Here is a 26,663-nt window from a genome sequence, read left to right as displayed (position 1 = left end):
CTGTGCCACAACCAAACGCTGCTGAGGATTTGGGATCGTGCTCGCAGTGTCAGTGGGCACCCCCCGTTTGCCACCCACCCCATCCGAGGCGTCCTGGCAGCGGGGAGAGGCTGGAAAACCTCCGCGCTCCTGCGAGCGCCGCGTCTTGCAGGGAGACCAGACAAATCACTTTAATTGATTTTTCCTCCCTTGCTTGCCTCAGCCTGGTGCCTCGGAGGAGGGTTTTTTGGTTTTTGCTTTTTTTTTTTTTTATTTCCTCGGGGCGGCTGGGTGGCCCGTGGGCAGTGGGTATAGGGGCAGGCTGGCATCTAGCGACTGGCGCTGGTAATACAGAGCGGGGTTAGGGTGGGCACAGAAGGACAGCAGGGTTTTGGGGGGCTCTGGGGGGGGTCTCAAGAGGATGCCTGGTGGTGTGGGAGCTCGTTCAGGGATGTATTTGGCGTGGTCACTCATAGCTGTGCTCCTGGGGGGCTGTGCACCCATACCCGGAGGCTCTCTGAGCATCTCCCTGCAGTGCCGTGGCCCCCTCGGCCCAAAATGTTGCCAAAAAAACAAAACGCTGCCAAAAAACAGCTGGGTCGCATCCTGTCCTCACCCCAAAAGGGCAGCAGGAGCGGTGCGCCCAGCCCCAGGCAGCAGAGATGCCGAAAAAGGGTATAAACCGGAGTTTATGGGCTATATAAAAACATAAAGAGCCCGCAGAGAGCAAGGGCTTCCCGAGGCAGCTGGGATCCCCCCCCGGGCGAGTGGTTTCCACCCATTAATTTCTCTAATTGCTTTTGGAGATCACAGCATTGGTAGCACCCCAGCGAGGTGCTGAGCATCGCGGCCATCCCTTGCAGACCCCATAGCATCACCTAGGGGGGGGGGACAGGACCCAAAGGGGACGCAGGGGCTGTCACCCACCCGGGGGGGGGGGTCACCGCTCTCCGTCCCCAGGTCGGCCGCGATGGGCTCGGTGGGAACGGAGCGCTTCAAGGAGCTGAGCCCGGCGGGGACGCCCGAGGGGAACGTGGTGATGAGCTTCAGCTTCGACAGCTACCAGCTGGAGGAGGACGAGCTGCAGCGGGGCAGCCAGGCCAAGGGCGTCCTCACCTTCATGGAGCCGGGTGAGGAGGGGGAATGGATGGGTTGGGGGGGGGGGAAAGCCCACCCCGAGGCTTTTCCCACTCATTTAGAGGAGCTTCCTGGGATGGGTTAAGAGCCACAAATGGCTATTCTGCCACGAAGTCATGCGGCGCCGTGAAATGGCCTGATGGCTCTTTCGGAGAGCTCTTTGTACCCGTTTTAGCCGCCGCAGCATCCTGCAGGGGTGGGCTCTGCGGTTAGCAGGGGGGTTCTCAGACGCTCTCTCCTGCCCAGCTCTCCCCCCGCTAGAAAAAAAAAAACATCAACCCTCAAATCCCCGGTATTTTCCTGCCCTCCAGCCTTTATTTCTGGAAGGAGTTTCTCCAGGCTGAGGGCATTTGTAGCGCTGCAGGGCTGGGGCTGGCTTGCCCCGAGCGAGACGCGTTGAGCCTCGACGCCCCCAGTGCCACAAGGGACATGAAGCGCCGGTGTCACTGTCACATCTCCTCTCTTTCCTTCCCTTTCGGGGCAGTTTCTGAAGACCCCGAGCCACAGGACCGATACCACGGGATCTACTTCGCCATGCTGCTGGCTGGGGTTGGGTTTCTCCTGCCGTACAACAGCTTCATCACCGACGTGGACTACCTGCACCACAAGTACCCAGGTAGGTCTCCAGCAGCCGAATCTCTTCCTGCCCACCCTGCCAAAGCTGAGCTGAGCCCCCCCATGACCTCCCCACTGCCTGCCTCTCCGCAGGGACCTCCATCGTCTTCGACATGAGCCTCACCTACATCCTGGTGGCCTTGGTGGCCGTCATCCTCAACAACGCGCTGGTGGAGCTGCTGAGCCTGCACACGCGCATCTCCGTGGGTGAGTTGGGGTCCCCGTGTCCCCGGGCACTGCCAGCCCCCCTACCAACCCCACCACCTGCCCCTATCCCCTCTCCTACAGGTTACCTCTTCGCCCTGGGCCCCCTGCTCTTTGTCAGCATCTGCGACGTCTGGCTGGAGCTCTTCACCCGCCGGCAAGCCTACGCCATCAACCTGGTGGCCGTCGGGGTGGTGGCTTTTGGCTGCACAGGTATGCCGTGGTCTCCCGGGCCCCCTCGCCGGTCCCAGCCTCCCAGCCGGGCGTTTTCGGCTGCGGCAATAATCCCTTCCCTTCTCCCCTCTGCACATCTCTCCTGAAGTGCAGCAATCCAGCTTCTACGGCTACACGGGGCTGCTGCCCAAGCGCTACACGCAGGGCGTGATGACGGGCGAGAGTGAGTATCAGCAGCCACCACGATGTCCCCGGTTGGGGACAGAGTCCCAGAACAGTTGAGGTGGCCCCCAGAGGCATCTTCTCCATCCCCCTGCTTAGAACAAACTGCCCAGGACCACGTCCTGGTGGCTTTTGGGTTGCCAGCAGCTATGGGACATCCCCGGGGGCTCCCTGGCTAAGTGGGGTGTTCAAATCCTGTGCGGTATCAGCTGTGCTGCCATGGGGTCTGCCACGAGCTGGCTCCATCCCCCCAAAAACGCCTCTTCTGGCTCCTCCATGCCTGGAGCATCCGACCCCATGCAATGTGGGGCTGCTGGGGAGGTCCCCAAGCTGTAGGGCTCCGTGGGACCCAGCCCCGAGCGCCCTGCTGTGCCACCAGGCACCGCTGGGGTCATCATCTCGCTCAGCCGCATCTTCACCAAGCTGCTGCTGTCGGACGAGAAGGAGAACACGGTCATCTTCTTCTTCATCTCCATCGGCATGGAGCTGACCTGCTTCATCCTCCACCTCCTGGTGAAGCGCACCCGCTTCGTCCGCTACTACACCTCCTGCCCCCGCAAGGGCCACCCCGCATCCCGGGGGGACCACGGGACGGGGACAGGGACAGGGTACCGCGTCCACCACGATGTCACCGCCGAGGACGTCCGATTTGTAAGCCGGGGCAGGGCTCCCCGCTGCTCCCCAGGGTCCCTTTGTCCGCAGGGTTCAGCGTTGGTGTCCCCTCTCCCCGTGTAGGAGGACCGGCCACGGGGACAGCCTGGTTCCCCCCGGGACAGCCTTGGCCCCGAAGGCGAGCTGGTGGGCAGCGGCACCTACATGCGCTTCGATGTGCCCCGGCCCAAAATCAAGAGGAGCTGGCCCAGCTTCAGAGGTGGGTGGTGGGCTCAGGGATGAGCCGCCGGCAGGTGGGCATAACAGGGTGGTTTTGTGGGGTAGGAGGCACAATCTGCAGCCCGGGGTTTTAGGGGGAAGGCTCATCCATTGGTGACTGCACCCAAAAATACGAGGCCATCTCACCGTGCTGCTGCTGGTGAGCCTTTTGGGGCCGTGGTGGCCGGCTGAGCCGTGCTGCCCGCCTCTCCCAGACATGCTGCTGCACCGCTACGTCGTGTCGCGGCTCATCTGGGCCTACATGCTGTCCATCGCCATGACCTACTTCATCACCCTGTGCCTCTTCCCCGGGCTGGAGTCGGAGATCCACAACTGCACGCTGGGCGAGTGGCTCCCCATCCTCATCATGGCCATCTTCAACCTCTCCGACTTCGTCGGCAAGGTAGGAGCGGGCAACACAGCCACCCCGACCCCCTCCCCTTTTATTTTTGTGTTCTCTTTCTAAGCCACCTGGGGGGCTTCTCCACCCCGTGGGCACCCCCCCGGCGTGAGGGTGGCCGAGGTTGGGCTCCTGCGGCTTCCCAGCCCTTTGCCTCCTCCTGGCCCTCCCCAAAACTCCTCGCTCCCACCCCCCGGCCGCAGATCCTGGCCGCCCTGCCCTACGACTGGAGGGGCCCCCACCTCCTGATCTACTCCTGCCTCCGCGTGGTCTTCATCCCCCTCTTCATCATGTGCGTCTACCCCAACGGGAAGCCGGCCTTCGGCCACCCGGCCTGGCCCTGCGTCTTCTCCCTCCTCATGGGCATCACCAACGGCTACTTCGGCAGCGTGCCCATGATCCTGGCGGCCGGCAAAGTGAGCCCCGAGCAGCGGGAGCTGGCAGGTAAGGTGGGGGGGGTGACACCGTCCCCGGGGACCCCACAAAGGGGGTGGCCCGGGGCTGGCAGCCTGACCCGCCGCGTCCCTTCCCGCAGGGAACACCATGACCGTGTCCTACATGACGGGCTTGACGCTGGGCTCGGCCGTGGCGTATTTTGCCTACAGCCTCACCAGCACGTCCCACAGTAGCTGTTTCTACACCGAAACGTCCAACGGCTCCTTCCTGGGGGGGTACTGAGCCCCGGGGACGGGTGGTGTGGGGGCAGGATGGGAGCGGGTCCTGTTGGCGTGGGGCTGTGGCCTCCCCAAAAAGCCCTCGGTGCCCATCCAGGCGTCCCCTGGGTGCTGTGCGGGGTCACCTCTCGGGGTGGTGGCCCCCCCAGGTTTATTGAGGGGTGAAGTGCAGGGCTCTGGGGGTACGGGAGGGGGGCGAGGTTTTCTGTTTGAGTTCTTGCCGAGGAAATACTGCCCCATCCCAAAAGGAACGGGGGCAGCGCTGAGAGGGAGGGCTGGTGAGGAAGAGGAGCGAGGGAGGAAGGTGCTGTGGGACGGCGAGGATTTTATTGACAGCACTTGAAACTGTGCCCCCCCCTTGCCCAAAATGACCGTGTAACAGACCCGAATCACTTCTGCTGGATGGAAAAAAAAGAAAAAAGAAAGAAAAAACACACTCGGTTTTGTCTTTTTTGTCCCAAAACCGTGAGAGAAGCAGGGTGTTACCCCACGGTGTGGGGCTGCCCCCGGGGGGGCTCTGCTGCCTTGGAGGGGGGGTCTCAAGGCCAAGGCACCGCGGGTGCTGCCCAGGGCTGCTGCTGAGCCTCCAATTCTGGGACAAGGGCCATAAATCAGAGCTGACACGGGATTAAATGGCTCAATTTGCAGCTAGCCCTGCGCTCCGCCGTGCCCGCCTTTTGTGGGAACACAGAGAAAGGGGACACAGGGGACAGCAAGGGGACAGCGAGGGGATGGAGGGGACGGTGCTGTCCTTGTGGGACAGGGCAGGGTCCCACAACAGGAGCAGCCACCCCGTGCCCTGCCGTGCTGACAGCAGCAGGGAGAGGAGGGCTGCTAGAGGGGAAATGAGGTGCTGGGATGAGAGGATGGAACGGGTTCGGTGCGAGGCTGGCACCAGAGATGCTCTGAGGCCAGACAGGGAAAAGGAAATCCTCCAAAAAAAACCCCAAGAGGAGCAACGAGGGGCAAGGTGCCTGCACCCTGGGGTGCTGCTGGAGCACCCGTGAGCACCCACAGGGCAGCACAGTTGTCCCGGTCCCAAACACACTGCTGGGTTTTGGGGTTTCCTCATGAATAAATGCTTTTTGGCTTTGAGGTTTTTATTACTTTCTGAAAGGCAGTATCCTGCGTGTTCTGGTTCTTCCTGGGGGGGTAGAAAGGGACCGGGCTCTTTGGGGTCACCACTGACCCTATTTTGCTGTATGGCCCGTTTCATCACGCCACATCCCTCGGGTTTATCAGGGGACACCACAGCCCCTTGGTGCTGTCCCCCAGTGTTTCTCCCCATCTCCAATGTCCCCTCTGTCCCCTGGGGCAGCCACAGGGACCGGGGCACAGCCTGGGACCCCATTGAGCCCCCCCGCACAGCCAAAAAGCGACTGCTGGCACCAAAGGGAGAAAAAAAAAACCACACCAACAATCAGGCAGGGAAAGCGAGACAAAGAACGATGCGTCGTTGGGTTGCTTTTTTTTTTTTTTTTTTTCAATTAATTTTTTTTTTTTTTTTTTGAAAAAAGATCACACGGAGTTCTCCAACAAACAGAATGCCAAAAAAATCGCTTTAAACAAAACATAAACAAAACGACGACAAAAAAAAAAAAAAAAAAAAAAAAAAAAAGGACAAAAAACCTGGCTCTCCTTTCCTCTCGATTGTCTGAAATATCCTTGTGTTCCATAGAAGGCAGTGGGTTTTAAGTGCTTTCTATTTAACATTAGCATAAAATCTCTCTCGCGCGCTCTCTCTCGCTCTTTAAAATATGATCACACACTTTGCTTCTAGAATTACAGTACACTTTGAGCGTGGGGGGTGTGCCTGTTCCCAGATCATTTACAATCACAATCCAACAGGAAATAAAAAATAATATTCTAAACGTCAGACTGTGTTCATTTCTGCCGTCTTTTTTTTTTTTCTTTTTTTTTTTTCTTTTTTAGAATTTCATAATTTTTTTTTTTCACAGTTTTAAAAAGTTTATATTTATATATATATATTTATATTTATATTTATAATTAAAAAGCTGAATCCATTTAAAGACTTATAATACAGGAGGGCTAAAGAGTCTTTTGGTACATTAAAACTGTACAGGCTAGGAACCGTCACTATCCGAGGCGCCGGCGGCCTGGGGCAGAGGTGGTACCAGCTCAGCACCGTGCGTGTGGTTCTTCTGAAGTACGAGGGGGGGACTGCAGGGCCCCCAGCAGTGTCGGGGGGGATCCTTTGTGATCTGTCCTCATCCCAGCATCTCCTCCCCGGAGGAGCCAGGGCAGCTCTGCGTCCTAGCGAGCTGTAGTGCGAGTCGGTCGTTGCAAAGGTCAGTGCGTCTCTTGGAGTTTGTTTTTTTTGTGTGTGTGTGTGTTTTGTTTTTTTATTTATTTAAGTGCAAGGATGGTGCAGCGTTGGGGTCTCCTCCTCCAGCGTCTCTCTCCTGGCTGGGCGCTGCCTTCCCGGGTGGGATCTCGGTTTGGTGGCGGCGATGCCCCCGTGGATTGAGCTGCAGGGGGAGGCAGGAGGTGATGGTGGTGGCTCGCCGTGAGCCGTGGCAAGGCTGGCCAGGCAGATGGAGCAGGCTGAAGGGCCCCTTCCCCTGCTCGAGGTGACAGCAGGGCTCTGGAAACGCAGCAGAGGGCACGGCGGGGCTTCGCGCTCTGTCCCTGTTCCCTGCAGCTGAGGGCTTCCAGGCAGCTCCACGTCTCTGCTCAAGCTGGGTGAGGGCTGCATGGATGAAATCCATTCTGCCAAGGGAGACGGCCCCCAGGGCCTGCAGGCTCCTCTGCTCCAAGCCCCGAGCAGCAGCTTCCCCCAGCCATTCCCTTCACGCTCTTTGTTCACCACGCATCACCGCCTCACCCCGCACTTGCTCCCCCAAGGCCTTTTTGGGGCAGGAGGGAGTGGGAAGGTGGCTTCAGACAATTTGTTCGGGGTACTGGGAAGGCAGCACCCCAGCCTGGAGGGCAGCTCACCTTCCACCCGGCTCCCCCCCCGGCCTGGGGGAGCTCTCCTGCCCACCTCCACCCCAGGACCAGCTCTGCCTTTTCGTGCTGCACACGTGGCCAGGCAAGGGAACTGCAAAAAGGTTGCTGAGAGGATCGAGACGAGGCGCTGAGACTCATCTCCTTTTTTTTTCTTCCACCCTGTCCTTCCTAAAGGGTCATGCGAAAACAAGCAGGGAAGGGGAAATAAGGACGGAGAGGAGCGTACGTCGAAGGCCAGCGGTGTCCTTCCACGTACAGGCGGCTTCTGAGTGACCGATGGGGGGCAAATGACACGAAAGGGATCCCTCCTGCTGGGGGGTCCCGCTGGTGAAATGATCATGAGACCCATGTGCTTTCCAGGACCAAAAGGAGGAAGGGAGAAGTTGGTCGAGCGTCACCTTAACTCAAGCCACTTCGGGAGGAGCTCTGGGGTTCACGCACCACCACCGCCACCCCCGGCATCTTCCGCAAGTCCTGTAACTGCTTCCCCAACCCCTTTCTTCAGCCCTCTCCTTCCTCCTCGTGTCTCTCGCGCTCTCCTGTCTGTAGTGTGACACAGAAGTCATGAGCATTGAAAGAAACAATCATGTCGTCTTAACAGGCACGTCCTCATGTTTGTCCCGTCCCTTCCCAGGGGGTGGCACGCGTCCCCTGGGCGGTCAGCAGATGACAGGGACCCCGTCGGTGTTGAAGATCATGCCCGTAGTGGGCTCGTAGGTCCCTGCAAGGTAGTAGAGGTCCTCACTGTCTTGGTATTTCTTCGTCTTCAGCATCTGCTCGTACTGATCCAGACCAACAACAAGACACTTGTGTGAGATGGTCTGGACATCGTTTTCATCCACGTGGGAGGACTGGTAGAGGGCTCGCTGCGTTACCGGAAGGGAAGGAGGGAGACAGAAAGAAAAGCAGCAATTAGATCTCACGGCATTTAACGCATCATCTTCAATTTGCAAGAAAAAACATCCACCAGGACTGGCCAGGGCTTGTGCTCACACTCAGGCAGAACTCAACCAGTCCTAGGAGGGGCACTGGGGGCATGGCTGCTCCCATGGGAGTCCAGACACAATGGGTCCAGCACAATAAACCCGAGCCCTTGCTCACAGCCAGCTTCCACGGAGGGGAACTCAGCTGCAGAGTGCCCCAGCAGGGGAATACAGAGACCAGGAGTTTTGCATCCTTTTTTTAAGGATGCAAATGCAAAGGTAAAGGATGCAAATGCAAAGGTATTTGACTTTTACCTCAGCAGCTGAGGTAAAAGTCAAATAATCGAGGGGCTTTTCCCCAGCAGCACTGGCGATGCAGTCCCCAGCCTGCCACCCCAGCCCGCCCCCAACCTCACTGACCTCCATGAAGTCCTTCCTCTGGTTGGATGCCTGCAGAGCTGTGGACAGGCTCCTGCCTGATTTCTGATCCCAGCGCTGTGCCCAAGAGGAAAAGAAGAAAGAGAAGAGAAATGAAGGGTGAATTAGTATTTTTTTCTATGCTATCACCTGCCCACCATTTGTGCCTTTATAACCTCAGCCACAGGTAACACACGCTGAGGGCCTACTGCAAACCACCCTGTGCACGTGTGCAGAATTCAGTGGTTCTGAGCAGCAAGGCATCAGTTTTTACACCACACAAACACTCTGACTCTTGACAGACTCTTTCTGGACTGACACAAACATCTTTATTTCCCAGTAGGATAAAAGACACCCTTTCCCTTGCTGAAGGGGTCAATACCAGGCCTGCCCATACCACGGGCATCCCCAACAGCAGGACATGATGGGTCCACCCCACAAGGCTACCAGTAACAAACTGGGCTGTGATTCTCCTGGTCCTTGGGAAACAAACAGGGACAAGCAGCTTTGCGGCCCTCTCAGCGAGGGAGACCAGCCTACCTTGCCTTCATTCAGCTTCTTCCCAGGGTTGGTTTCTTCTGGGTGATAAAACCACTTGACTCGGACCACCATGTTGTTGCCCCACGACTCCCACATGCTCTGGATGCGGCCGATGTAGGGCAGGTTGGGGCGGCCAGCTGAGAGGAAGACGGCGCAGTCCCCAATGCGAATTATCTCCTTGCCCCGCACGATGGCCTTGTAGAAGAGCTTCCTGGCCTTCCCCTTCATTCCTCGTCTCTGCCAAGAGAGGATGGACACGGGTGAGCAGCCCTGGTTTGCCCCCAGCCAGCACAACCTTTGTGCCAGCCTCCTTTGTGCAGCCCCCAGGGGCAAAGAGGCACCACGCGAACAGGAGGGGCTGCGTTTACCTGCGTGGGCTTCCCGAACCACTTCCACAGCTGCCGGGCGGGGAGGAAAGCGGCGATTTTGGGTCTGTTCTCCACCGAGGGCAGCCGCTGGCGCTTGGCCAGCTCCTTGGTGGTGGGCAGGTGGATGCCCTCGCGTTTCTTGGGCCTGCTCTTGTTGCCACTCTGCTGCGGCGCCGGCTGTTGCGCCGGCTGCTGCGCCGGCTGCTTCTGGCTCTGGGGGTGGGAGGACGCGCGGGATTTCCCTGCCTGCTTGGTTTGCTTGGGAGGGAGGGCTTGCTGCACCGAGGAACTTGGCTGGGCCTCAGCTACTTCGTCATCAGAGCTACAGGAGGAGTCTTCGTCCGTCGTGGAGGAGGAAGAGGAGCTGGAGCTCGATGAAGAAGAGGTCGATGAGGCGGAGGACGAGGAGGAAGAGGAGGATGAAGAGGAGCTGCTGCTAGAAGAGGAAGAAGAGGAGGAGTTGGAGGAAGAGAGAGGGGTGGATGCTCTGGAGCTGGCCGAGCTGCTGTCCTGGGCTTCCCCTCTGTTCTTCTCAGCCTCCTCTTCTCCCTCTGACTCTGAGCTGCTGTCGCTGCTGTTGCTCTCAGACTCCTCCACGGCTGCCGGAGCTGCTGCCTTGTCCTCCTGGTCCTTGGAGGCAGCGAGGCTTTCTGCTGAGCCATCAAACTTTCCCCCAAAGCTGGCAGGAGAAGGGTCTCCGTCAGCTGCTTTGGTTCGGGAAGATTTCTGCTTGCCCTCCGTACCCACTGCAGAGGAATAGCCCAGCCCCAAGAGACTCTTGCCATCTCTGCGACTGGCCAGGTTCGAGTCCTCCAGCATCCTCATCGCCTCCTTCATCTTCTTCGTCTTTGGAGACATCACGCCCTCGTGGTCCAGCTTGATGAGGATTTCGCTGTCGTGCTTCCTCTGAGCCTTGGCCATGGTGCCGAACTCCTGCGTCTCTTCTGTGGGCCGCCCTTTCTTGGCCTTGCCTTTCGATGCCGAGGCATCGCCGGAGCTGAAGGCCGCCAGCGTCCCCGGGAGGTCGCCGTAGGGCTCTGTGCCGAGGATGCTGCCGAACACAGCAGGCTGGTAAGTGGGCTGGGGGGGGCTATGCAGCTTCGTGGAGATCTTCATTTTACTGGCTTTTGACCGCTTCTCCTCTGTGGGGGCAGGGGAGCCTCCAGCAGGCAGCGGCTGGGACTTTCGTGACCCCTTCACACTTTGCTTGCCCAGGCAGGCCGGCTTCTCTGGGACTGAAGAGGCACCAGGTGAAGGCTCCACCTGGTCCTTCTCTTCTGGCAAGACAGCTTCTTCTGCAGAGATTAAGAAACACAAAAGCATGAAGGTATCCACCCAGATGGGCACCATGAGCTCAGACACAGCCAGACACCAGTTGTTGACTGGTCTCTGGCCACGGGTGGCTTGTTCCTGACTACTTAGGGCTCCCTGAAGAGGCACAAAGGTGCTCACTGCTCCTTCTGAGCCTGCCTCCTGCCAACTACGGTCACAGCAGAGAGGGCTGATGCACAGATGCTCTGCGCTCAAGCAGTACATCCATCCCTCTGGTCCAAACCTTGCCCCAGGCAACTGCCCTAACTTGGGGAGAGTGGTGGGGATCTGTGCAAGGACTCTCAGCTCCAGGGCTGGCAGAGATGACAACCTACCAGCTTTCGCCTTGACGCTCGGCTTCCTCCCTCGCCCTTTGCCCTTTGACACGGGTTCCTCTGACCCCAGTGTAGCCCCCTCTTTTCCTTCTCCAGCATCTTTGCTGGATTTACGGCTGCGGCGCTTGGTGCTGGGTACCAAAAGGGCCGGGGAAGGCTCAGCACCTGGAACGGGTCAAAGAGATGTTCAAAAGCAGTGAAACAACACGTACAACAGAGATGAGATACAGGGAACTTGTCTCTAACACTTCTCCAACAGGGATTGGGCCTTTTTCCCCAAGGGGTTGTGCCCCACCCCAGGTTTGTAGGTCCATAATTGATGGCGCAACCTTTGTGGTTGGAAGTCTGTGAATTAACCCCAAAATCTAAGAGGACGGTGGCTCCAAACTCCCTACCCCTGGGAGAGGGAAGTATCGTGCAAGAAACTGAGCAGTCAGACTCACACTGGATCTTGTAGTCAGGTGGGAGAAGCCGAATGTGAGACAGTGGGATGCGCCCGGTGTCCCCATCATCAAACTCCACTGTGATGAGATCACCATCTTCCTCCAGATCCAGGGTTCCTGCAGGTTAGGGAGCAGAAGAAGGTGTTACTGACAAACTTAAGAGTACAAACCACTTGTCAGGGAAGCAGGAACACAGGGGAATAGAGGGATCCTGCACCAACTCCAAAACATCCCACCCCCACCTTTCCTACATGGCTATGCAGGAGAGCACAGAAGGTTCAGTCAACAAGGAAAGATTCCTGATAATACTAAACCAGCCCAACCAGTGCAGAATTCCTCAATTTCTCCATCAACAGCTCTGCTATGGCATGTAACAACCATTCCAGTTGACTTCCCACCTTGTGTCACTATTTCCCTGTATTCCTGCAGATTCGCCTTTCTTTTTTCACTGCAGTACATTTTTTTGACCTGCATTTTTTAACTACTCTCAGCAATCACGAGCTCCTGTTTTTCACCTTCCTTCTCCCTACATCAGCATCACCACTCTATATATTTTAAGCAATTCTTTCTTTATATACAGTGTGACCGAGAGCCCAAAGCAAGGCCAGTTATGGCAGGATTGTCCAGGGCTCTTCACTGGCTTTTTCATGAGGCCAGATGGGGGAGACATTGGGAGGCAATGTGTCAGAGGCAAAGCTGTGAGTGGGCAGATGATACAGAAACCTCCACAACCTCAGAAATCACTAGTGCCTGGGCTGCAGTGAATTCTTGCTTTTTGGAATGTGTCAAATTTCCCTGGTATTTTAAGCTCCTAAATCACTCAGACCTCTTCCTACCAGAGCATGGCTCCTGGACCACAGGTTGTTACTACACCAGCACCCTCGCTGAGCTGGGCATGACCTGGAGGAATGGGTGAGCCTCTGACCTCCAGACACTCACAGCAGCCCTCAGGGCCATCCCAGACAAGCCTGACGTCCCTAAGGGCATGCAGGACCACAACATTCCCGGCTCACAGTGCAGCCAGGGCGGCCTTACCTCGGACAACTGTCCCTGGGTAGAGGCAGCGGTACTGCTGGCTCCAGTAGGCTGCAATCCTCGTGCCCTCGGGCAGGAATCGCACTGAGGGTGGTTTCACATCAATGATCTGCTCGGGGCAAAAGGGAGGCGATTACTGAGGCTCCTGGCACCAGCACAGACCATCCTAGCACACTGGGCATGTAGCAAAGCAGCTCTGGAGAAGACAAGGGATGGTTTCCCTGCTGGGAAATGGCCTCGTGTCTGCTCACAAGACAGCATGAAGGACTACCCCTGCTAGCAGGGAGCTCCACACCAAGGGAGCTCTGCCCAGACTGTCTATGGGGACAGGAACAGGGCACCCCTGCAGCCCCAGACGGAGAAGGACTCTCAGTTAGCCTAATCCATTCCAAAACAGGGCCCAGGCATCAAGGGCAGGCACCCGCTGGCCTCACGTACCGCTTCCTGCAAGAGCTGCTCCAGGCAGTAGATGTGGGGTCGGTTTCCCCTCTCACCTTCCACTACCACACGGTATCTGAAACACAAAGGCCCAGTCAGACACTGCACATGGAACAGATCACCTGGAAGGGGTAACACCTCTCTCTGAGCCCTACCACCAGTTTAGCTTAGTGCATTCAACGAGGGGTCATTAGATTTTCCTCAGCACTGATAAAACAGAACGAACTCTCCTTCCATCCCTGCCAGACTCTGTCAGTCTCTCTCCAGACAGCCCTACAAAGCCCCCAGATCCATTCCTGCACCAGCCACATCCCCATTCTCTAGCAGAGCCTGGGCAGATTCAGCAGCCCCGCAACTCACATGTCAGGTGAATGCACTGTCTTGACATGGCCGGCATAGAGCAGCTTGTCATCCATGGGGATGAGGACACGCAGGCCATCTTTCAGCTCATCCTTGTCAATTATGCAGGAGCGGGGAGCTGCGAGGCATTGAAGCAAGGTAGGGATTAGAGAGCACCATACATGAAAAACAGACTGCAAGGGCAGAGAGAAATCTCATAGTCCCAGAATGACCTTCCGTAGGAAAGGGCCAGCAAGTAGTCTGCAGAAAGGGCTCTCTCTCTCTGGCCAAATACTTGGAGAGAAAAAGGCACCCTTCCCGCTAATAATATGTCAGTAAATGAAAACAGGGCTGCTCAGTGACTGGGCTTTGTCTGGATGTCAAACAGAGCTGGCCACTCTGATCAGGCTGGTGTTTGGCAAGCCAAATTGACTGGAAAAGTGATATCTCCACCACAAGGACTCATGGCTTTGGACAAGGAACGTGTGAAAGCAGAAGAGCTCTCCAAAGCAGCCTTGGGAATCTTATCCAGGTCCTCTACACGCACAATTAGCCCTCCCAGCCCCTCCTGCCCTCACCTGGTGTGGGTGGCCTCTCAACCAGCATGCTCAATGGGATGTTCTCATCCTCGGAGAAGCTGCTGTCTTGGTTGGGTTCAAAATCCTCCTCTGCTGCCATGCTCTCCATGAGCTTGCTGACAGCTCCTCCTTTCCCTCGGTTCTGTAGGAGAGCAAGCAGCATGTCAGCTGGATGCCAAGAGGGAACAGTCTGATCCCAGCTCACCTTCCTCCAGCAACAAACAACCTGAGGATATCGGGACAAACTCGTCTCCATCCTCAGCAGTGCTAATCACAGTTAAGTGGGTGTAACCAAAATTGCTTTTTGGCTGAAAAAAAAAGATCCTTGTTTTACCAGCCTCACTGCTGAGCATCACCGACAGCTGAGCAGAAGCTGTTTTGCACATTCTAGCCACATCTCACTCCTGGAGGCTAGGAGAGATGCTAAGAGCAAACAGCTCTAGCACTGCTCTGCACAGCGCTCCTGAGAGCCTGTCTTCACTGAACAGGCAGCAGACACTGCTCCTTTTTCTTCTCAAAGCCCCACGATCTGTTTCTTGCTGTTACACACAGACCAGAAGCATTACACTCAGAAATCAGGTGAAAAGACATAGAAATGTGTATTATGAGAGAAGACAGGCTACATTGAGCAGAAAACAGTGGTGACCTGGCTAGGCTGTCCCTCCACCACCAACTCCATGCCTTGGAGAGAAATCCTGCCTGCTCATTAATTTGAGGCATGAATTCAAATGAACAGCAGATGGTAGCAGCACGTACTACCTGCTAGCCTTCCTGGGAATTCAGGCTTCTCAGATTTTGCCTGTGACACACCAAACAGACATGTAGCTGCTTTCTGTGTTTTCCCTCCCTCACACTCCAGAAAAAGAGCAGGGCTCTGCCAATCGCTCTCCAGCTCAGACAGTCTAGGACCAGCCTCTCACCTCTTTTTTGACCTCCTTGGCTTTCACCTTGGCTTTGCTCTTCTTGGTGGAGCCCAAGGCATTTGCCAGGCTGACCCGAACATCAGATGGGGAGCTAGGGATGCCAGGAGGAGACATGGACGAGGAGCAGCAGGGTGCTTCTTTACCTTTCTTCCGCTGCTAAAGAAAAAAAAAAGGAGAAAAAAAAAAAAAAAAGTAAACACTCCCATTGATAAAGATCCAGGCCCATAGAAGAAAGGTAGAGCAAAGCAGGTTATGCTCAGGTAGGGTGGCAGCCAAGCTTTCAGCTCAGAGGAGGAGTCAGCAAACAGGAGATGACTGCCACTGCCAGCCAGGGACAGCCCTCAGAAGGCACCAGGAAGGTGGCACAGGGGACAAGGGACAGTCAGACAGCATTTGAGCAACCCCTGAGATGGGACTGAACCCCCCCTGCTCTCTCCTAGCAGAGTTAATCATTCTCCTTTTGCCCTCAGCTCCCACACCGATGCTGTCAGCATGTTCCTCACCTTGTTCAGCTCCTTCCTGTCCTTCCCCTTGCTGCCCTCCTTTTTAGGGCTCATGGGGGCCCCCTTCCCACAGCGCCCGGGCTTGGAGACAGGAGTGGAGCTGACAGGAGCCGTGGGGGTCAGCAAGGCCGAGGACGTGGTGGCATCGTGGAGGAAGATCCTCTCGCTCCGGCGCCGGTTCCACAGGTCATCGTCGCTGGCCTCCAGCCCAAACTCAAAGCTCAGGTCCTTGGGGGACTTGAATTTCTTCAGCTTGCGGCCTTTCTCAGCCCCAAGCTTGGACTTGTCAGAGCTTCCAGATCCGGGGTCGAGGCTGCTCGGAGTCTGGCTTGGTGGGATGCTGTTTGCCTCCAGCGGCCCCTTCTTCCCCCGCAGCAGCCCTGAGGGCGACTTCTTCCTGATCTTGATCTCACTCTCCGAGTCGGTGTATTCGAACTCCGTCCCTAGGTGCAAAGGATTCAACCATCAGTCAAAGCCCTGGCTCAGCCCAGAGGGGCCACGTCCTGCTGGAAGCTTTTGGGCTCCACGGGAGATGTCATGCCTGTTCCACACAGCCCTGGTGTCCCCTTTTCAAACCCCACCATCCCTAAGGCAAAGATCCCCTAGCCCTCCACAAGAAGCAGTTGCTTGGCTGAAGCAGAGCACAAACCCCACAGACTGAGCTTTCCGACCCTTCTGGGTGCAGCCCTCTCCAGCCTCACATTTGTTTCTGGAGAACAAGCTCCTTAATGAATTGAACAAACCCAGATTTCAAGCTTATTTTCTCCCATTGGCCAAGAGACATCACCACGCTTATTTATTGGCTCAACTAATTATCTTGAAGTCAAGAAACATAAATGGTCTTTTGTCTGTGGCAGATGGAAATCCCCTCGTACTGCTCTGCATTACAGGCACAGAAGTACCCAGCACCCTGAAATATTCTAATGACACCAAGGTGTTCCAGAACCTGATAAAGGAGAGCAAAATCACAGGCCTTCAAGGGCAGAAGGGAAACTGAGGCAGCACCTGCACATCTCTGTGACTTTGCCTTCAAGACCAACACGGTCTGAAATCAGGCCTCGCTTCACGCCAGGAAGGTTGGCAGAAATTCTCCTCAAGCCCCACAGTGAACAGCCCCTGTTATGATAATCTGTGCTTGCAGCAGACCCTTGGGAAAGGACAGCCACAACTGAACGACACTCGTGGGTAAAAGAAAACGTACAAGGCACGAGCATGCAGGGAAAGCATCTTCTTTCAGAAATTCAACCTGCAGGAACCTGCTCTCCTCTTCCACCCAAACCTCTTCCCCTGAGACAGCCCCGGCACGAACAGGGGAAGAGCAAGCCTGTCAAAATCAAAGCTGGCAACGCTCGAGATGAAAAACCCATTGGAAATCACAACGCCCGTGCTCCTCCCTCGCTGCCGCATGAGACAATTTCTAGATGTTTCCAGTTTCAAGGAGGGCAGGTTACAAGGCGATAAATTCTTCACAGAGGCTGTTGGAACAAGTTGGCAAAAGCCTAATATAGCATGGAAATGGTGCTAAAACAAGCTGGGCTCCCAAGGAAGACATCATTTTCCATTCCGGAGCATGCTATAAATTCCATTATCACTTAATAAATATTAATAGAGAATTTATAAATGGAGCCCGTATAGATCTGTCTGACTGGGAACGATGTCACCCAGGGGCACTTGTGCAGCCAGGCATGGGGAGGAGAAGAAATGAAACTCCTACTGCTTGTAACACCGAAACTGATACAGGGGCTGGCATGGCAAACACGTGAGCAGAGGAAGGAACTCTCATTTTGAGTCTGCCTGGCTGGTTTCCACGGGGAAGCTGATGGCATGGGCTAATTGAAGAGGTTTTTCTTCTGCTTGGGTGTCTCTGCTTCTCTGTCCCTGCCTTTAGCATGAGAACCAGGCAGCCAAAGGCAAGGACAGGGCGAGAGGTGGCTGGGTAACAATCTGCTTCTCTGCAGCACCGCTGGGACCTCCTGAACCTTCCACCTTGCCCCCACGGCTCCAACCCTAGGCACGCAGCTCACCCATCAGGCTCTGCCGCTCCTCCTTTTTCTTCGCCTTCTGCTTGGCCTCCAGCTGGATGATGGAAAGCGGAGGGGGCACGATGGGGCTGGGCATGGCGCTGGCAGCAAACCTCGCTAGCAGGCCCAGGCCGCTCTCGTCAAGGGCAGGCGACGACAGCCTGTCGGTGCCGTCGGTCCCATAGTCCTCCGCTTCCTCCTCTTCCTCCTCATCCTCCTCTTCCTCCTCCTCGGAGCTGGAATCTAGCACGCAGAAAAGAGGAAGCCCATTACAAACCTCACGGAGCCGTGCGCCAGCCGCATTTCCACCCCAGCCTCTCCTGCCGCTCCGTGCTCACCTAAAGGAGCACTGAGCCACCCAGCAGCTGAGCCAGAAGATGCTGGCCATGGACACGCACGCGTCTCTGCGGCCAGACAGCTGGCATCACCCTGCCTACCACCACCCCTTGAAGGACACAGCAACACGGGATGGCCCCGAGGACCCATCCGAGGCGAGGGAGGGAAGAGCAGGGCGCCGGCGGGGATTTGCAAAGGAAGCCAGGCACCCCTTCCCTGACAGCTCGCGGGAGGGATTAAAAGCTTAACTCCTCCGAAAATCCCAGCCGGGGAGCTGTGGGATTCCCCTCCCGCCCACCACCTCGTCCTCCAGCACAAAATCCGTCAGCACAATCAGAATCAGGGATCAGCACGGGAGGGGAATACCGGGGACCAGCCTGCGCCAGGGCAGCAGGCGAGGAGGACATGGAGAGGAGAAGGGGCAGGAGGCAAAAATGCAAAGTGGGGGGGGGGGGGGGGGAAAGAGAAGTAATAATCTGAAAGCGATGGGTTTGGAATGCAGGAGGAGGGAAACTGTATCTGCAGATGAGAAGAGACAAAGGGCGAAAATGACGTTTGCTAGGAGCGGGCTGCAGCAGTTGTGTTGGAGATGGCAACAAGGAGTGTTTGAACGCTCTGCCTCAAAACTCCCTGCCCTTCACTTCCCTCTCTACAGCTCAGGCTAGGGAAGCCCAGCTCGGGAAAGGCAGGACGAGCTGCCCACAGCGTCATTCTGGCAAAGAAAGCAGCCTCGCAGCCTGCCTCTGCTGGCACACGCAGAGCACTGGGGCTGGGATTTTCCTTGACGGGGTGTGCGCAGCAGGAACTCGGGGGCAGATGCTCCGAGAGGGGTCTCTCTCCCTTCCCGGCAGCACCTCCCAAGAGCCCTTCATCAGCCCAAAGGCAATTAATTTTAACGACACCTCATCCAGGTAGCTCTGGCGAGCCCGAGTCACCACACCGAGGCACGTATGCCACACGCACACACACACGCACGCATATACGAGCGCATATACACACACAGATTTCGGGTTTTAACTGTCAGAAGTGGCTCTGCTAAGGCAGATTTCATCTCTCTTGAAATTGAGGGCTTAAAATAGGATCACCGAGGTTGCTGAAAGATTTCCACCGCTAGCAGGAGCCCTGCTCTCCCCGCCTGAGCCTCCCCTGCCAGCCGCTGGCCCCGCGTCTGAAAGCCGGCCAAATGAGAAACCAGATCCCTTCAAAATGAGCTGGAATGAACACCAAAATCCTTTTCTTTTCACTTATGCCCTCTGGGATAGATAAAAATGTTCTCCACACTTGGTTGTTAAAAAAAAATACAATAACACAAGCGTCAGTTTTCCACTCTGGCTTGTTTTTCCGTGACATTAGAAATAACAGGAACATCAGAAAGCAGCGCTCTCGTCCTTGCATTTTATCAAATGAAGTAATGGCCAGCCTTTTTTTTTTTTTTTTTCTCTTTTTCCTTCATACAAGGAGAGCTTTTCTGCACAGCATCCATCAGATAGTCACGGAATACTAATTCTTGACTGCATAGAAATCCCCTCCCCGCCTCAGTCGCTCGAACTGGATCCTTTGGATATAAAAATGCTGCTAAACCAACAGCCCTGCGGTAAATGCCGAGACATCCACACCCCTCCACGCTCCTCGCATAAAAACCACATGCAAAAAAACCCCAATCCACAGCAAATTAGGATCAGACTCCTTCCCTTCACAGAAAAAGGGGGCGCAACTGCTGTTTTTCTACCACGGTTTGCCAAAAAGAAAAGGTATTCAGATGAATTTGGCTATTCTGAGGTGCAGAAGCCACCTGCCTGGAAGCAGCAAAGCCATGCCCAAGTTCCTAAACCTGCTTTATTCCACTCAAAAGTGGGATGCCCCAACTCCCACCAAGAAGCACCCTGGATTTGAGACCTCTTCCTCACAGCTAACTAGGCTCCAAAATTCAGTAACTCTCAGCAAAAAATAATATAAAAAATCAGCTCATCCAGCCCTTCGTGTTAGACCTAAAATGCTGGCCGAGCCAAGAGCGTCTCGCCTGGGCAGGTGGGTAGAAAAACGGGCAGAAAATGGGGGAATTTGGCAGGAAAATCCCTCCCCGACCTGTCCCACACGACCGCCACGCAGCACGCTTCTCCTTCAGCACTTGAGGACTCTTCCCCAGCAGCCAGCACGGGCTCTGCAGACACGAGGGTATCAAGCTGCTACCGTATTTCAAACGCACCAAGGTGAAACAGATTTAAAAGCCACGATGAAAGCAGCTATTACTCATGCCACGGAAAACGTGCGATCCGGTAACGCACCCGGCAGTTATTCTAACCTCCGTCACACACACGGTGTCACACCACGGAAAGACAACCCAAGATAGCCCCTCGTCAGCATTTTTACCAAAACGCTTATATTTTTATCTGCACGAGATTCAATTTTCAGCCTGAAAAAAAAAAAAGAACATTTTAACACATTCCCAGCCTGCACCCACAGCTCTCTCCTCCTCCACCTCTCGCAGCGAGGGCAGCTCGTTAGCTCTGCTCTGCATGCACAGCGCAGCCCGGCTCCTCTTCCTCCTCATTTCCCAAGAGATGAAAACCACCGAATGAAACAAACCCAGCACACGTTTGGGGCTTCTCTCCAAATCCATCCACTTCTAAACTAAGCCCCCAGATTTATCTTCCTGGTGGCAAATAAGCTGCTGGTTCGCTATGGCCAACCGCATGGCCCCTCGGCAAGACTCACGATGCCCGTGTATAACCTGAAGCTGGAGTTTTACTCTCCCTGTACCCATGTCCAGGCTTAAAATGAAGTATACAGAGATGTTTTAGACAACCTAAGTCTCAATTCTTTCTCCTGAAAAAAAAAAAAAAAAAAAAAAAAAAAAAAACCAAGGAGAAAAAAAACAATGGGACAAAAAAAAATCCAAAGCATTTTTCCAACTGTAATTCTGTAAACACCAAGCCAAGGTGAGGAAAAAATATTCGAGGTTAAAGATGGCTTTTCTGACATTTTTAAGAGCATGTATATGCGTGTATATACCCACACATGCAATCACACACACACAATTCCACAGCCAGAACAAACAAAAGACGTATTTAAATGCTATTGGAACCAGATGAACTGGAGTCAAAGATGACTTTTTTTTTTCCAAAAAATTTTACCTGCATTAAATTCAGAACCAAAACCAAATTAAAAATGCTAAACTTTCTCACTGCTTTTAACAGCTAAGCCACCGTGGCGTTTTGCTGTAGGAGAGGCATAAATGAAGATGAGCAGAAATTGGTTAAGCAATTTGGTTTTCAAAGACTGATGTAAACAAGGCGGACTGAGGAGGGTATGAAGAGGGAAGGCTGGGGAAGGGGAGGGGAGTAAAAACGTACACTTAAAAAGAGTCATTTCACATTGTAAAAAAAATAGCATGATTTTTTTTTATAACACCAAGCAGGCCTACAGCATACAAAGCAGGCTAAGTACAGGCAGACTTTAGACAGCTACTGGGTCCTTGACATCTGATTTGTGTGATCTGTCCAGATTCTGGAGATTGCTTATTTTTGAATTCCCAATTTAAGACTGTATTTTGTCAAGCAAACCAATTCTCGTAATTTGCAGGGTTTTTTTCCCCCCATACGTGCTGTGCTGCTGACTCCAGAAGTACTTATAAACAGGATAAAACGTTATGACTATTGCGTGGGCTTGGCTGTATGGCGAAATTAGGTATCCCCCACTGTTTTGTCCACTGGGGTAAAAACCATCCTCCAGGTCAAGGAAAAGGGGACAGGAAAAAGGTACTAATTTCTTAAGGAAAATAGACATGGACGAGGAAGAAATGTAGGTCTTTGGTCCTGGGAAGTTCATGGCATTTGTTACCCATCCTGATGGCCTTCAAAGGTCCTACGTAGCTAGCAGTTTTCCCTCCAAGGTCACCGGATGAAACACCACAAGCTCTGTCCGTTACCAGAACAGCAAGGCTGTGTTTGGTCTGCAAGAAAGCAGTATGTCCTACCTCTTCTATCTCAAAGCAGACGAAAATAAGTTCTCCTGCAGCTACTAATCCTGTATCTGACACAGACAGTGGCAGGGACATAGCCATCCATCACCCTAATACCCAAACAGTCTGCTTTGTGGCTCAGAAACCTTTAAGAGCGTAGCCTTGCAATGCTTCTCCACCTTGGATCCGTCTGTAAATCCTTTCATTTTGCTGGGATAAGGGGTTCCCCAAAAGGAAGTCTGCAAAGAGTGAAGCAGTTCTGGAGTCCTCAAACACAGACACTCAAGCAAATCTTCCATGCAAAACTATTCATGGATAGAGGAAAGTCAAAAGTGGACAGCAATCATCTTCAAAATTAAAAGAACCGAGAGAATGCAAAGAACTACGTGTCATTATTCACGGAGGTAACATCGAAACATCTGAGGCTGACAGATGACATAAAGAAAAGTTATTTTGCCTACCTACATAACAATGGTCAAGGTTCAGGTTCATGGCTAGTGACCCTCGCTGAGAAGTGTCTGCCCTACAACCAGCCAACCACTTTGCTTCTTTAGTGCAGCGTGAGAGCAAATGCAAGAGACCGACACAGACATTCAAAGCATCATGGATAGGGGCAGGGGTGAAAGGGTTGGTCAAGCAGCTGCAAGGAGAAAGCGAGCACTTCTAGAAAAGCTGAGGTTATTAATTGGTTTAGTATCAGGGAAAGCCATTAGAAACCCTATTACCCAAATATCCCTTCAAGTAATGCTTCTGAGAAAAGAACTATAAACCAAAAGTAAATAAATAAATAAAAATCATTTGCAGAAAGAACAAAACTGTAACAATAATCCCTCCCGGCCTCCCTCTCCATGCCCACCTCCCACCCCAGGAGGTTTTGCATCTTTGGTTTCCCCACCATTAAATGACACCTCAGAAGGATTTACAATGCATTTTCCCATTTGTTCCAGATTCCCCAACCTCCTCCCGTATCCCCTCCCCTCCCAAGATTTTATCCCATAAAATTGGGATAGGTTTTTGTTTTTTTCTTTTAAAAAAGCAGACAGGTTATTTGAAAAATAGACAAAGCCAATTAGGGACAAGTTACCTATCTGCTTACCTGGAGCAAAACCAAAAAGCAAACCCCCCAGAAAATCAAAAACATAGCACCTAAAAGGGACTGATATACTCAAAATTTCCAACAGTAGCAAAATAAACAAAGAAAAGATGCAGAAAGGAGCAGGGAAGGGATATCAAGCTGAACGGAAGTTAACACACATTCTTTGTGGAAATGTGGCAATCTCACCACTACATGAAATCCACTATCCCCAGAACATTTTGGGTTCTCTAAGGAATAAATCTAATTTCTTTGAAACATATTTCTTTTTGTTTTTCTTTTAGATGCATCGGTGGGTCCAGCCCAGAATCAAATCAAACCAAATCAGCATTCTGTATCTTTCTGCTGTGTTTGATTTTTTATCTTAAATTTTCTTTGGAGGATGGGTTTGGAGGGAAGGAAAAACAAACAGGTGCATGGAGGAGATTAAGACCAAAACCTAAGAAAAACAAAAACAAAGCAAAACTATCCAGCCCCATTTTCAATTAACAACTGTCTGAGCAGTGTGAAATACTAAAAAGGCTTTTGCTGTGCCACATTCAGATCTGCCATGTAACTTAATGATAACAACTGGGGATGCTCTTGCTTAGCATTCAGCCCAGACGAGCTACTTTCTTTTGGGAGCCGAGGGCTCATTAAAATGACCTTTCCCCATGATTATTATTTAATGAGTGAGCTCTAAAACAGAAACCCCTTGTGTCTCTGGAGGAAAAGTCTCAAGTAATCTCCTTTCCCACTGAAGTACTAATGACAGGCTGACAAAAAAAAAAGCTGTAATAAAAAAATATTGGGGTGAGGGTGGGGGATGGAAACCATAGACTCAAGTTTAATGCAGTAATTGCCACATCCTTGAGCACTATGGGTTACATCCAGGCATCTGAAAAAATTTACCACCCAAAAGGGGCATAAAAACTTGCCGTATACATTTTGAAAAGTGAAGAGAAAAAAAATCTCTGACTCTCAAATAATGGGGACCTTACACACAGCAGCAGCAATAAAGACCGAGTTCCTTCACGTTTATCTGCCTGCCCTGAGAGAGTCTATCAAAAGAGGAAACAGGTTGGAAAAAAAAAAAAAAAAGAAAAAAACAAACAACAAAAAAACACTTAGATGAACAAAATAAAAATGAAATTAAAGGGGTGGGGGGTGGGAGAGAGGCCTAGGCTTTATTTGGACAAAGGCAGCGAGCGACAATTGCTAGCAGGGATATTTGAATAATAGAGAGTACCCAGACTAGGTTAATTCCAGTTCTACTCATGGGGAGTGGGAGCAGGAGGGGGATGCAGAGCAGGATGAAGTGAAGCGGCAACCTAATCGCCTGATAAGAGACACAGCAAGAGAGACAAGGTACACAGGTTTAGTTAAAAATGAACTCGATATGTTTAATAAAGCTTGGTATACCAAATTGCAGTACAAACATCAAGTCACACGGCCACACAACAGTATCCCGGTATTAAAAAAAAATAGAAAAGAAAAAGAAAAAGTAACTAAAAAAATAAAAAAGGCTTCTTCCAAACTGCTACAAGGCCCATGCCAAAATAAAATAACAAGAAATAAAATAATAATAATAATAGTAATAATAATAATAATAATATAATGGTGGTGGTGGCAGCAAGGAAGAAAGTGAGGGAAAAACTGAAGGGAAGGAAAGGAACAGGAAAGCAGGGAGAGGTGGACACTAAAACCCAGTTGATATAAAAGCTCTAAAAGAGCCAGCCAGTAATAATATCACAATGATACAAGTACAAAAAGATAAAAAATAAACGTCGGGCTGATAAAGCAGGCTACGCTGCCAAGAACAAAGATGGCCGCCCTGGCTCCGACCATCAAAATGGCTGACCCCAGCCCGCCAGGCCCCTACTCACCCCCCACCCGCCCACTCCCCCGCAGGCATGGCGGAGGGGTGCGTTTGGGGTTGCGTTTGCTATATGCTAGTAACCTTGATCAAACGAGTCCTCCGAGGAGTCGCTGAAGGAAGATCCTGCCTCGGCCTCCCGCAGCAGCAGGCAGAAGGGCTGCTTCCGACCCACCGCCACCTTGGGCTTCAGCGGCCGCCCGGCCGCCGTGCTGCGGGGGGCTGCCTTGGGGCCGCCGGCCGCCCGGCCACCCTTCCTGGCCGCCGTGCTGTAGAGGCCGGGTGGCCGCGGTTTAGGGGCGGATGGGGGCTGTGCCGGCCACTCGTCCCTCAGGGATCCCTCCTCCTCCGAGTCTGTATCTGCGGTCAAAGCAGGCGGGAAGAACGTTACCTCAGAGAACAGGGTTGGGTTTTGTTTTTTTGAGGGGGGCAAAGGGCTGTTTCTGTGCATTTCTGCATGAAGAGGCTTTACACCAGGAAAGAAAAGTGCCTGCATGAAGGACTGAGTGCTGCCATGTCCTCCCTGTCAGGCCCTCCATCACAAGTCTCAGGTTCAGCAAGCTGGAGCCGAAAAAACACAAATATGTATTTCCTTCTTTCAGTTACAAATAAACACTCTCCATCTAGGCCAAATGACCTCTTTTTCTCCCTTATGGCAGAAATGTTTTCAGCTCAGAAGAAAACCAAGGTAGATGCTTCCATCATGAAATGCGCACCAAAGGTGCAGTGATGCCAACCAATAACTGGGCTCAAACTGAATCAGTCTCAACCATGGTTATGCTCCATCCTCTGACCTAAATCATAATGAACCTAATTCAGTTTTCTACATAAACTGACTCTCCCGGAGGGTTTCTGACAGAGGCAGCCAGAGCAAGCCCAGCTGCTAAGCGGCATCGGGTCTAACTCCGAACCTGCCACCCCAGACACTCAGCAGCATGCAGCACAAAGTACATCAAAACACAGCAGGGATCGAGACTCCCTGATTCACAAACCCCAACTTTACTCAGCTGTCCTGCTCTGCAGGCAGTGAGATGTTATCCAACCATCCCTTTCCAGAACCTGATGAGTGGAACAAAAACATTTGGTGCCCCTGTATACAACAGAAGCAGGTAGGAACGGTCACATCCCGACTCACAAACACACCGACTTGGTGTTATGGACACAGACTGTTCCAGCCTGGGAGCAGCAGCAGATGTTCTCCAGTATCAGCCCTGATTGCATATCACTCCCACCCCTGTCGTGTTGGATGTGGAGAGGAAAGAATGAGGGGTGGCAATTTAGAAGGTTCAAAGCCCAAATACACAAAAGATTCCGTGAGTCTAACTTCCATTAAAATGTGCAGGAATGGGATACTCATCTCGCCTGTTGGATCTACGCCCAAGGTTTTCAGGACTCCAGCTAGAAAATCACGAGGTTGGGAGACACAAGCATTTGGCACCAGTCCCATTCTCCTCCACAAGAGCAACCCACCAGACACGGGAGGTGCTGCCATATGCTCGCCCTGCCTTCCCAAATCCATCACGCTTGAGTGACCAAATGACAGCCTAAGGCCCTTTTCCCTGAACCTGCACACAGCTGAAAAACAGCGTATCAAAGCTGAGCCATTCCTGAGTCGGTTCCTCAGTAACAATAATCCTCTGCTCTGAGATTCATGTGGCAACAGGGGCACAATCCTACACCAGGAGACTCACTGCAGAGAAGAGGACTCAGACTGCAGCCCCCTTAGGTCTGGGAAGGAGTTTTTGATCTTGAAACCACAGCACCAAGTGCAAGGACACTGTGAAAGCTCCTTCTGCCAGCAAGGGTCTGTGCTGCCCCACTTACCTCCCCATTATCTCCAGAGCTCCCAGTTGAGGAGCCTTGGGTCTGTTTCTGGCAGCAAAGTGCACAAAAGCAGCACTGCTGCGCGGTTTGTACAGCACAACCAGCCAAAGGCTGTGTTCAAGTTCAGTGGACACAATGGCTCCTATTTTACCACGTAAATGGTTGATTTCATGCC

General features: G+C 53.2%; 2 protein-coding genes across 3 annotated transcripts in view; one reads left to right on the top strand and one right to left on the bottom strand.

Annotated features, from left to right (window-relative positions):
* The first annotated feature begins 944 nt into the window (after window positions 1–944).
* On the top strand, window positions 945–4,309 carry SLC29A4 (solute carrier family 29 member 4). 2 transcript variants are annotated; one of them, XM_032197637.1, is made up of 10 exons: window positions 945–1,109; window positions 1,601–1,732; window positions 1,825–1,938; window positions 2,057–2,148; window positions 2,263–2,332; window positions 2,711–2,982; window positions 3,067–3,202; window positions 3,417–3,604; window positions 3,805–4,045; window positions 4,137–4,309. In XM_032197637.1, the coding sequence occupies exons 1-10, from the start codon at window positions 950–952 to the stop codon at window positions 4,277–4,279; spliced, it is 1,548 nt and encodes a 515-aa protein (XP_032053528.1). In that variant the 5' UTR covers window positions 945–949; the 3' UTR covers window positions 4,280–4,309. The 2 variants fall into 2 exon arrangements, with proteins under 2 accessions (XP_032053528.1, XP_032053527.1); XM_032197636.1 differs by having other exon boundaries at window positions 2,020–2,148; window positions 2,258–2,332.
* Window positions 4,310–6,607: 2,298 nt separating this feature from the next.
* The window catches only part of TNRC18 (trinucleotide repeat containing 18), a 49,841-nt gene continuing 29,785 nt past the window's right edge, over window positions 6,608–26,663 (bottom strand). Inside the window, exons 15-28 of the mRNA XM_032197443.1 lie at window positions 24,749–25,024; window positions 17,423–17,662; window positions 15,399–15,841; window positions 14,893–15,048; window positions 13,973–14,114; window positions 13,416–13,533; window positions 13,056–13,131; window positions 12,618–12,726; window positions 11,583–11,699; window positions 11,140–11,304; window positions 9,494–10,788; window positions 9,126–9,362; window positions 8,589–8,663; window positions 6,608–8,111 (exon numbers count right to left, since the gene is read on the bottom strand). Coding sequence (XP_032053334.1) covers window positions 7,905–8,111; window positions 8,589–8,663; window positions 9,126–9,362; window positions 9,494–10,788; window positions 11,140–11,304; window positions 11,583–11,699; window positions 12,618–12,726; window positions 13,056–13,131; window positions 13,416–13,533; window positions 13,973–14,114; window positions 14,893–15,048; window positions 15,399–15,841; window positions 17,423–17,662; window positions 24,749–25,024 — 3,656 coding nt within the window. The 3' untranslated portion in view covers window positions 6,608–7,904. The remainder of the gene's footprint in view (window positions 8,112–8,588; window positions 8,664–9,125; window positions 9,363–9,493; window positions 10,789–11,139; window positions 11,305–11,582; window positions 11,700–12,617; window positions 12,727–13,055; window positions 13,132–13,415; window positions 13,534–13,972; window positions 14,115–14,892; window positions 15,049–15,398; window positions 15,842–17,422; window positions 17,663–24,748; window positions 25,025–26,663) is intronic.

This window comes from Aythya fuligula, chromosome 15 (genome assembly GCF_009819795.1).
Source record: "Aythya fuligula isolate bAytFul2 chromosome 15, bAytFul2.pri, whole genome shotgun sequence".
Taxonomy (NCBI): domain Eukaryota; kingdom Metazoa; phylum Chordata; class Aves; order Anseriformes; family Anatidae; genus Aythya; species Aythya fuligula.
This window is presented reverse-complemented; position numbering and strand designations above follow the sequence as displayed.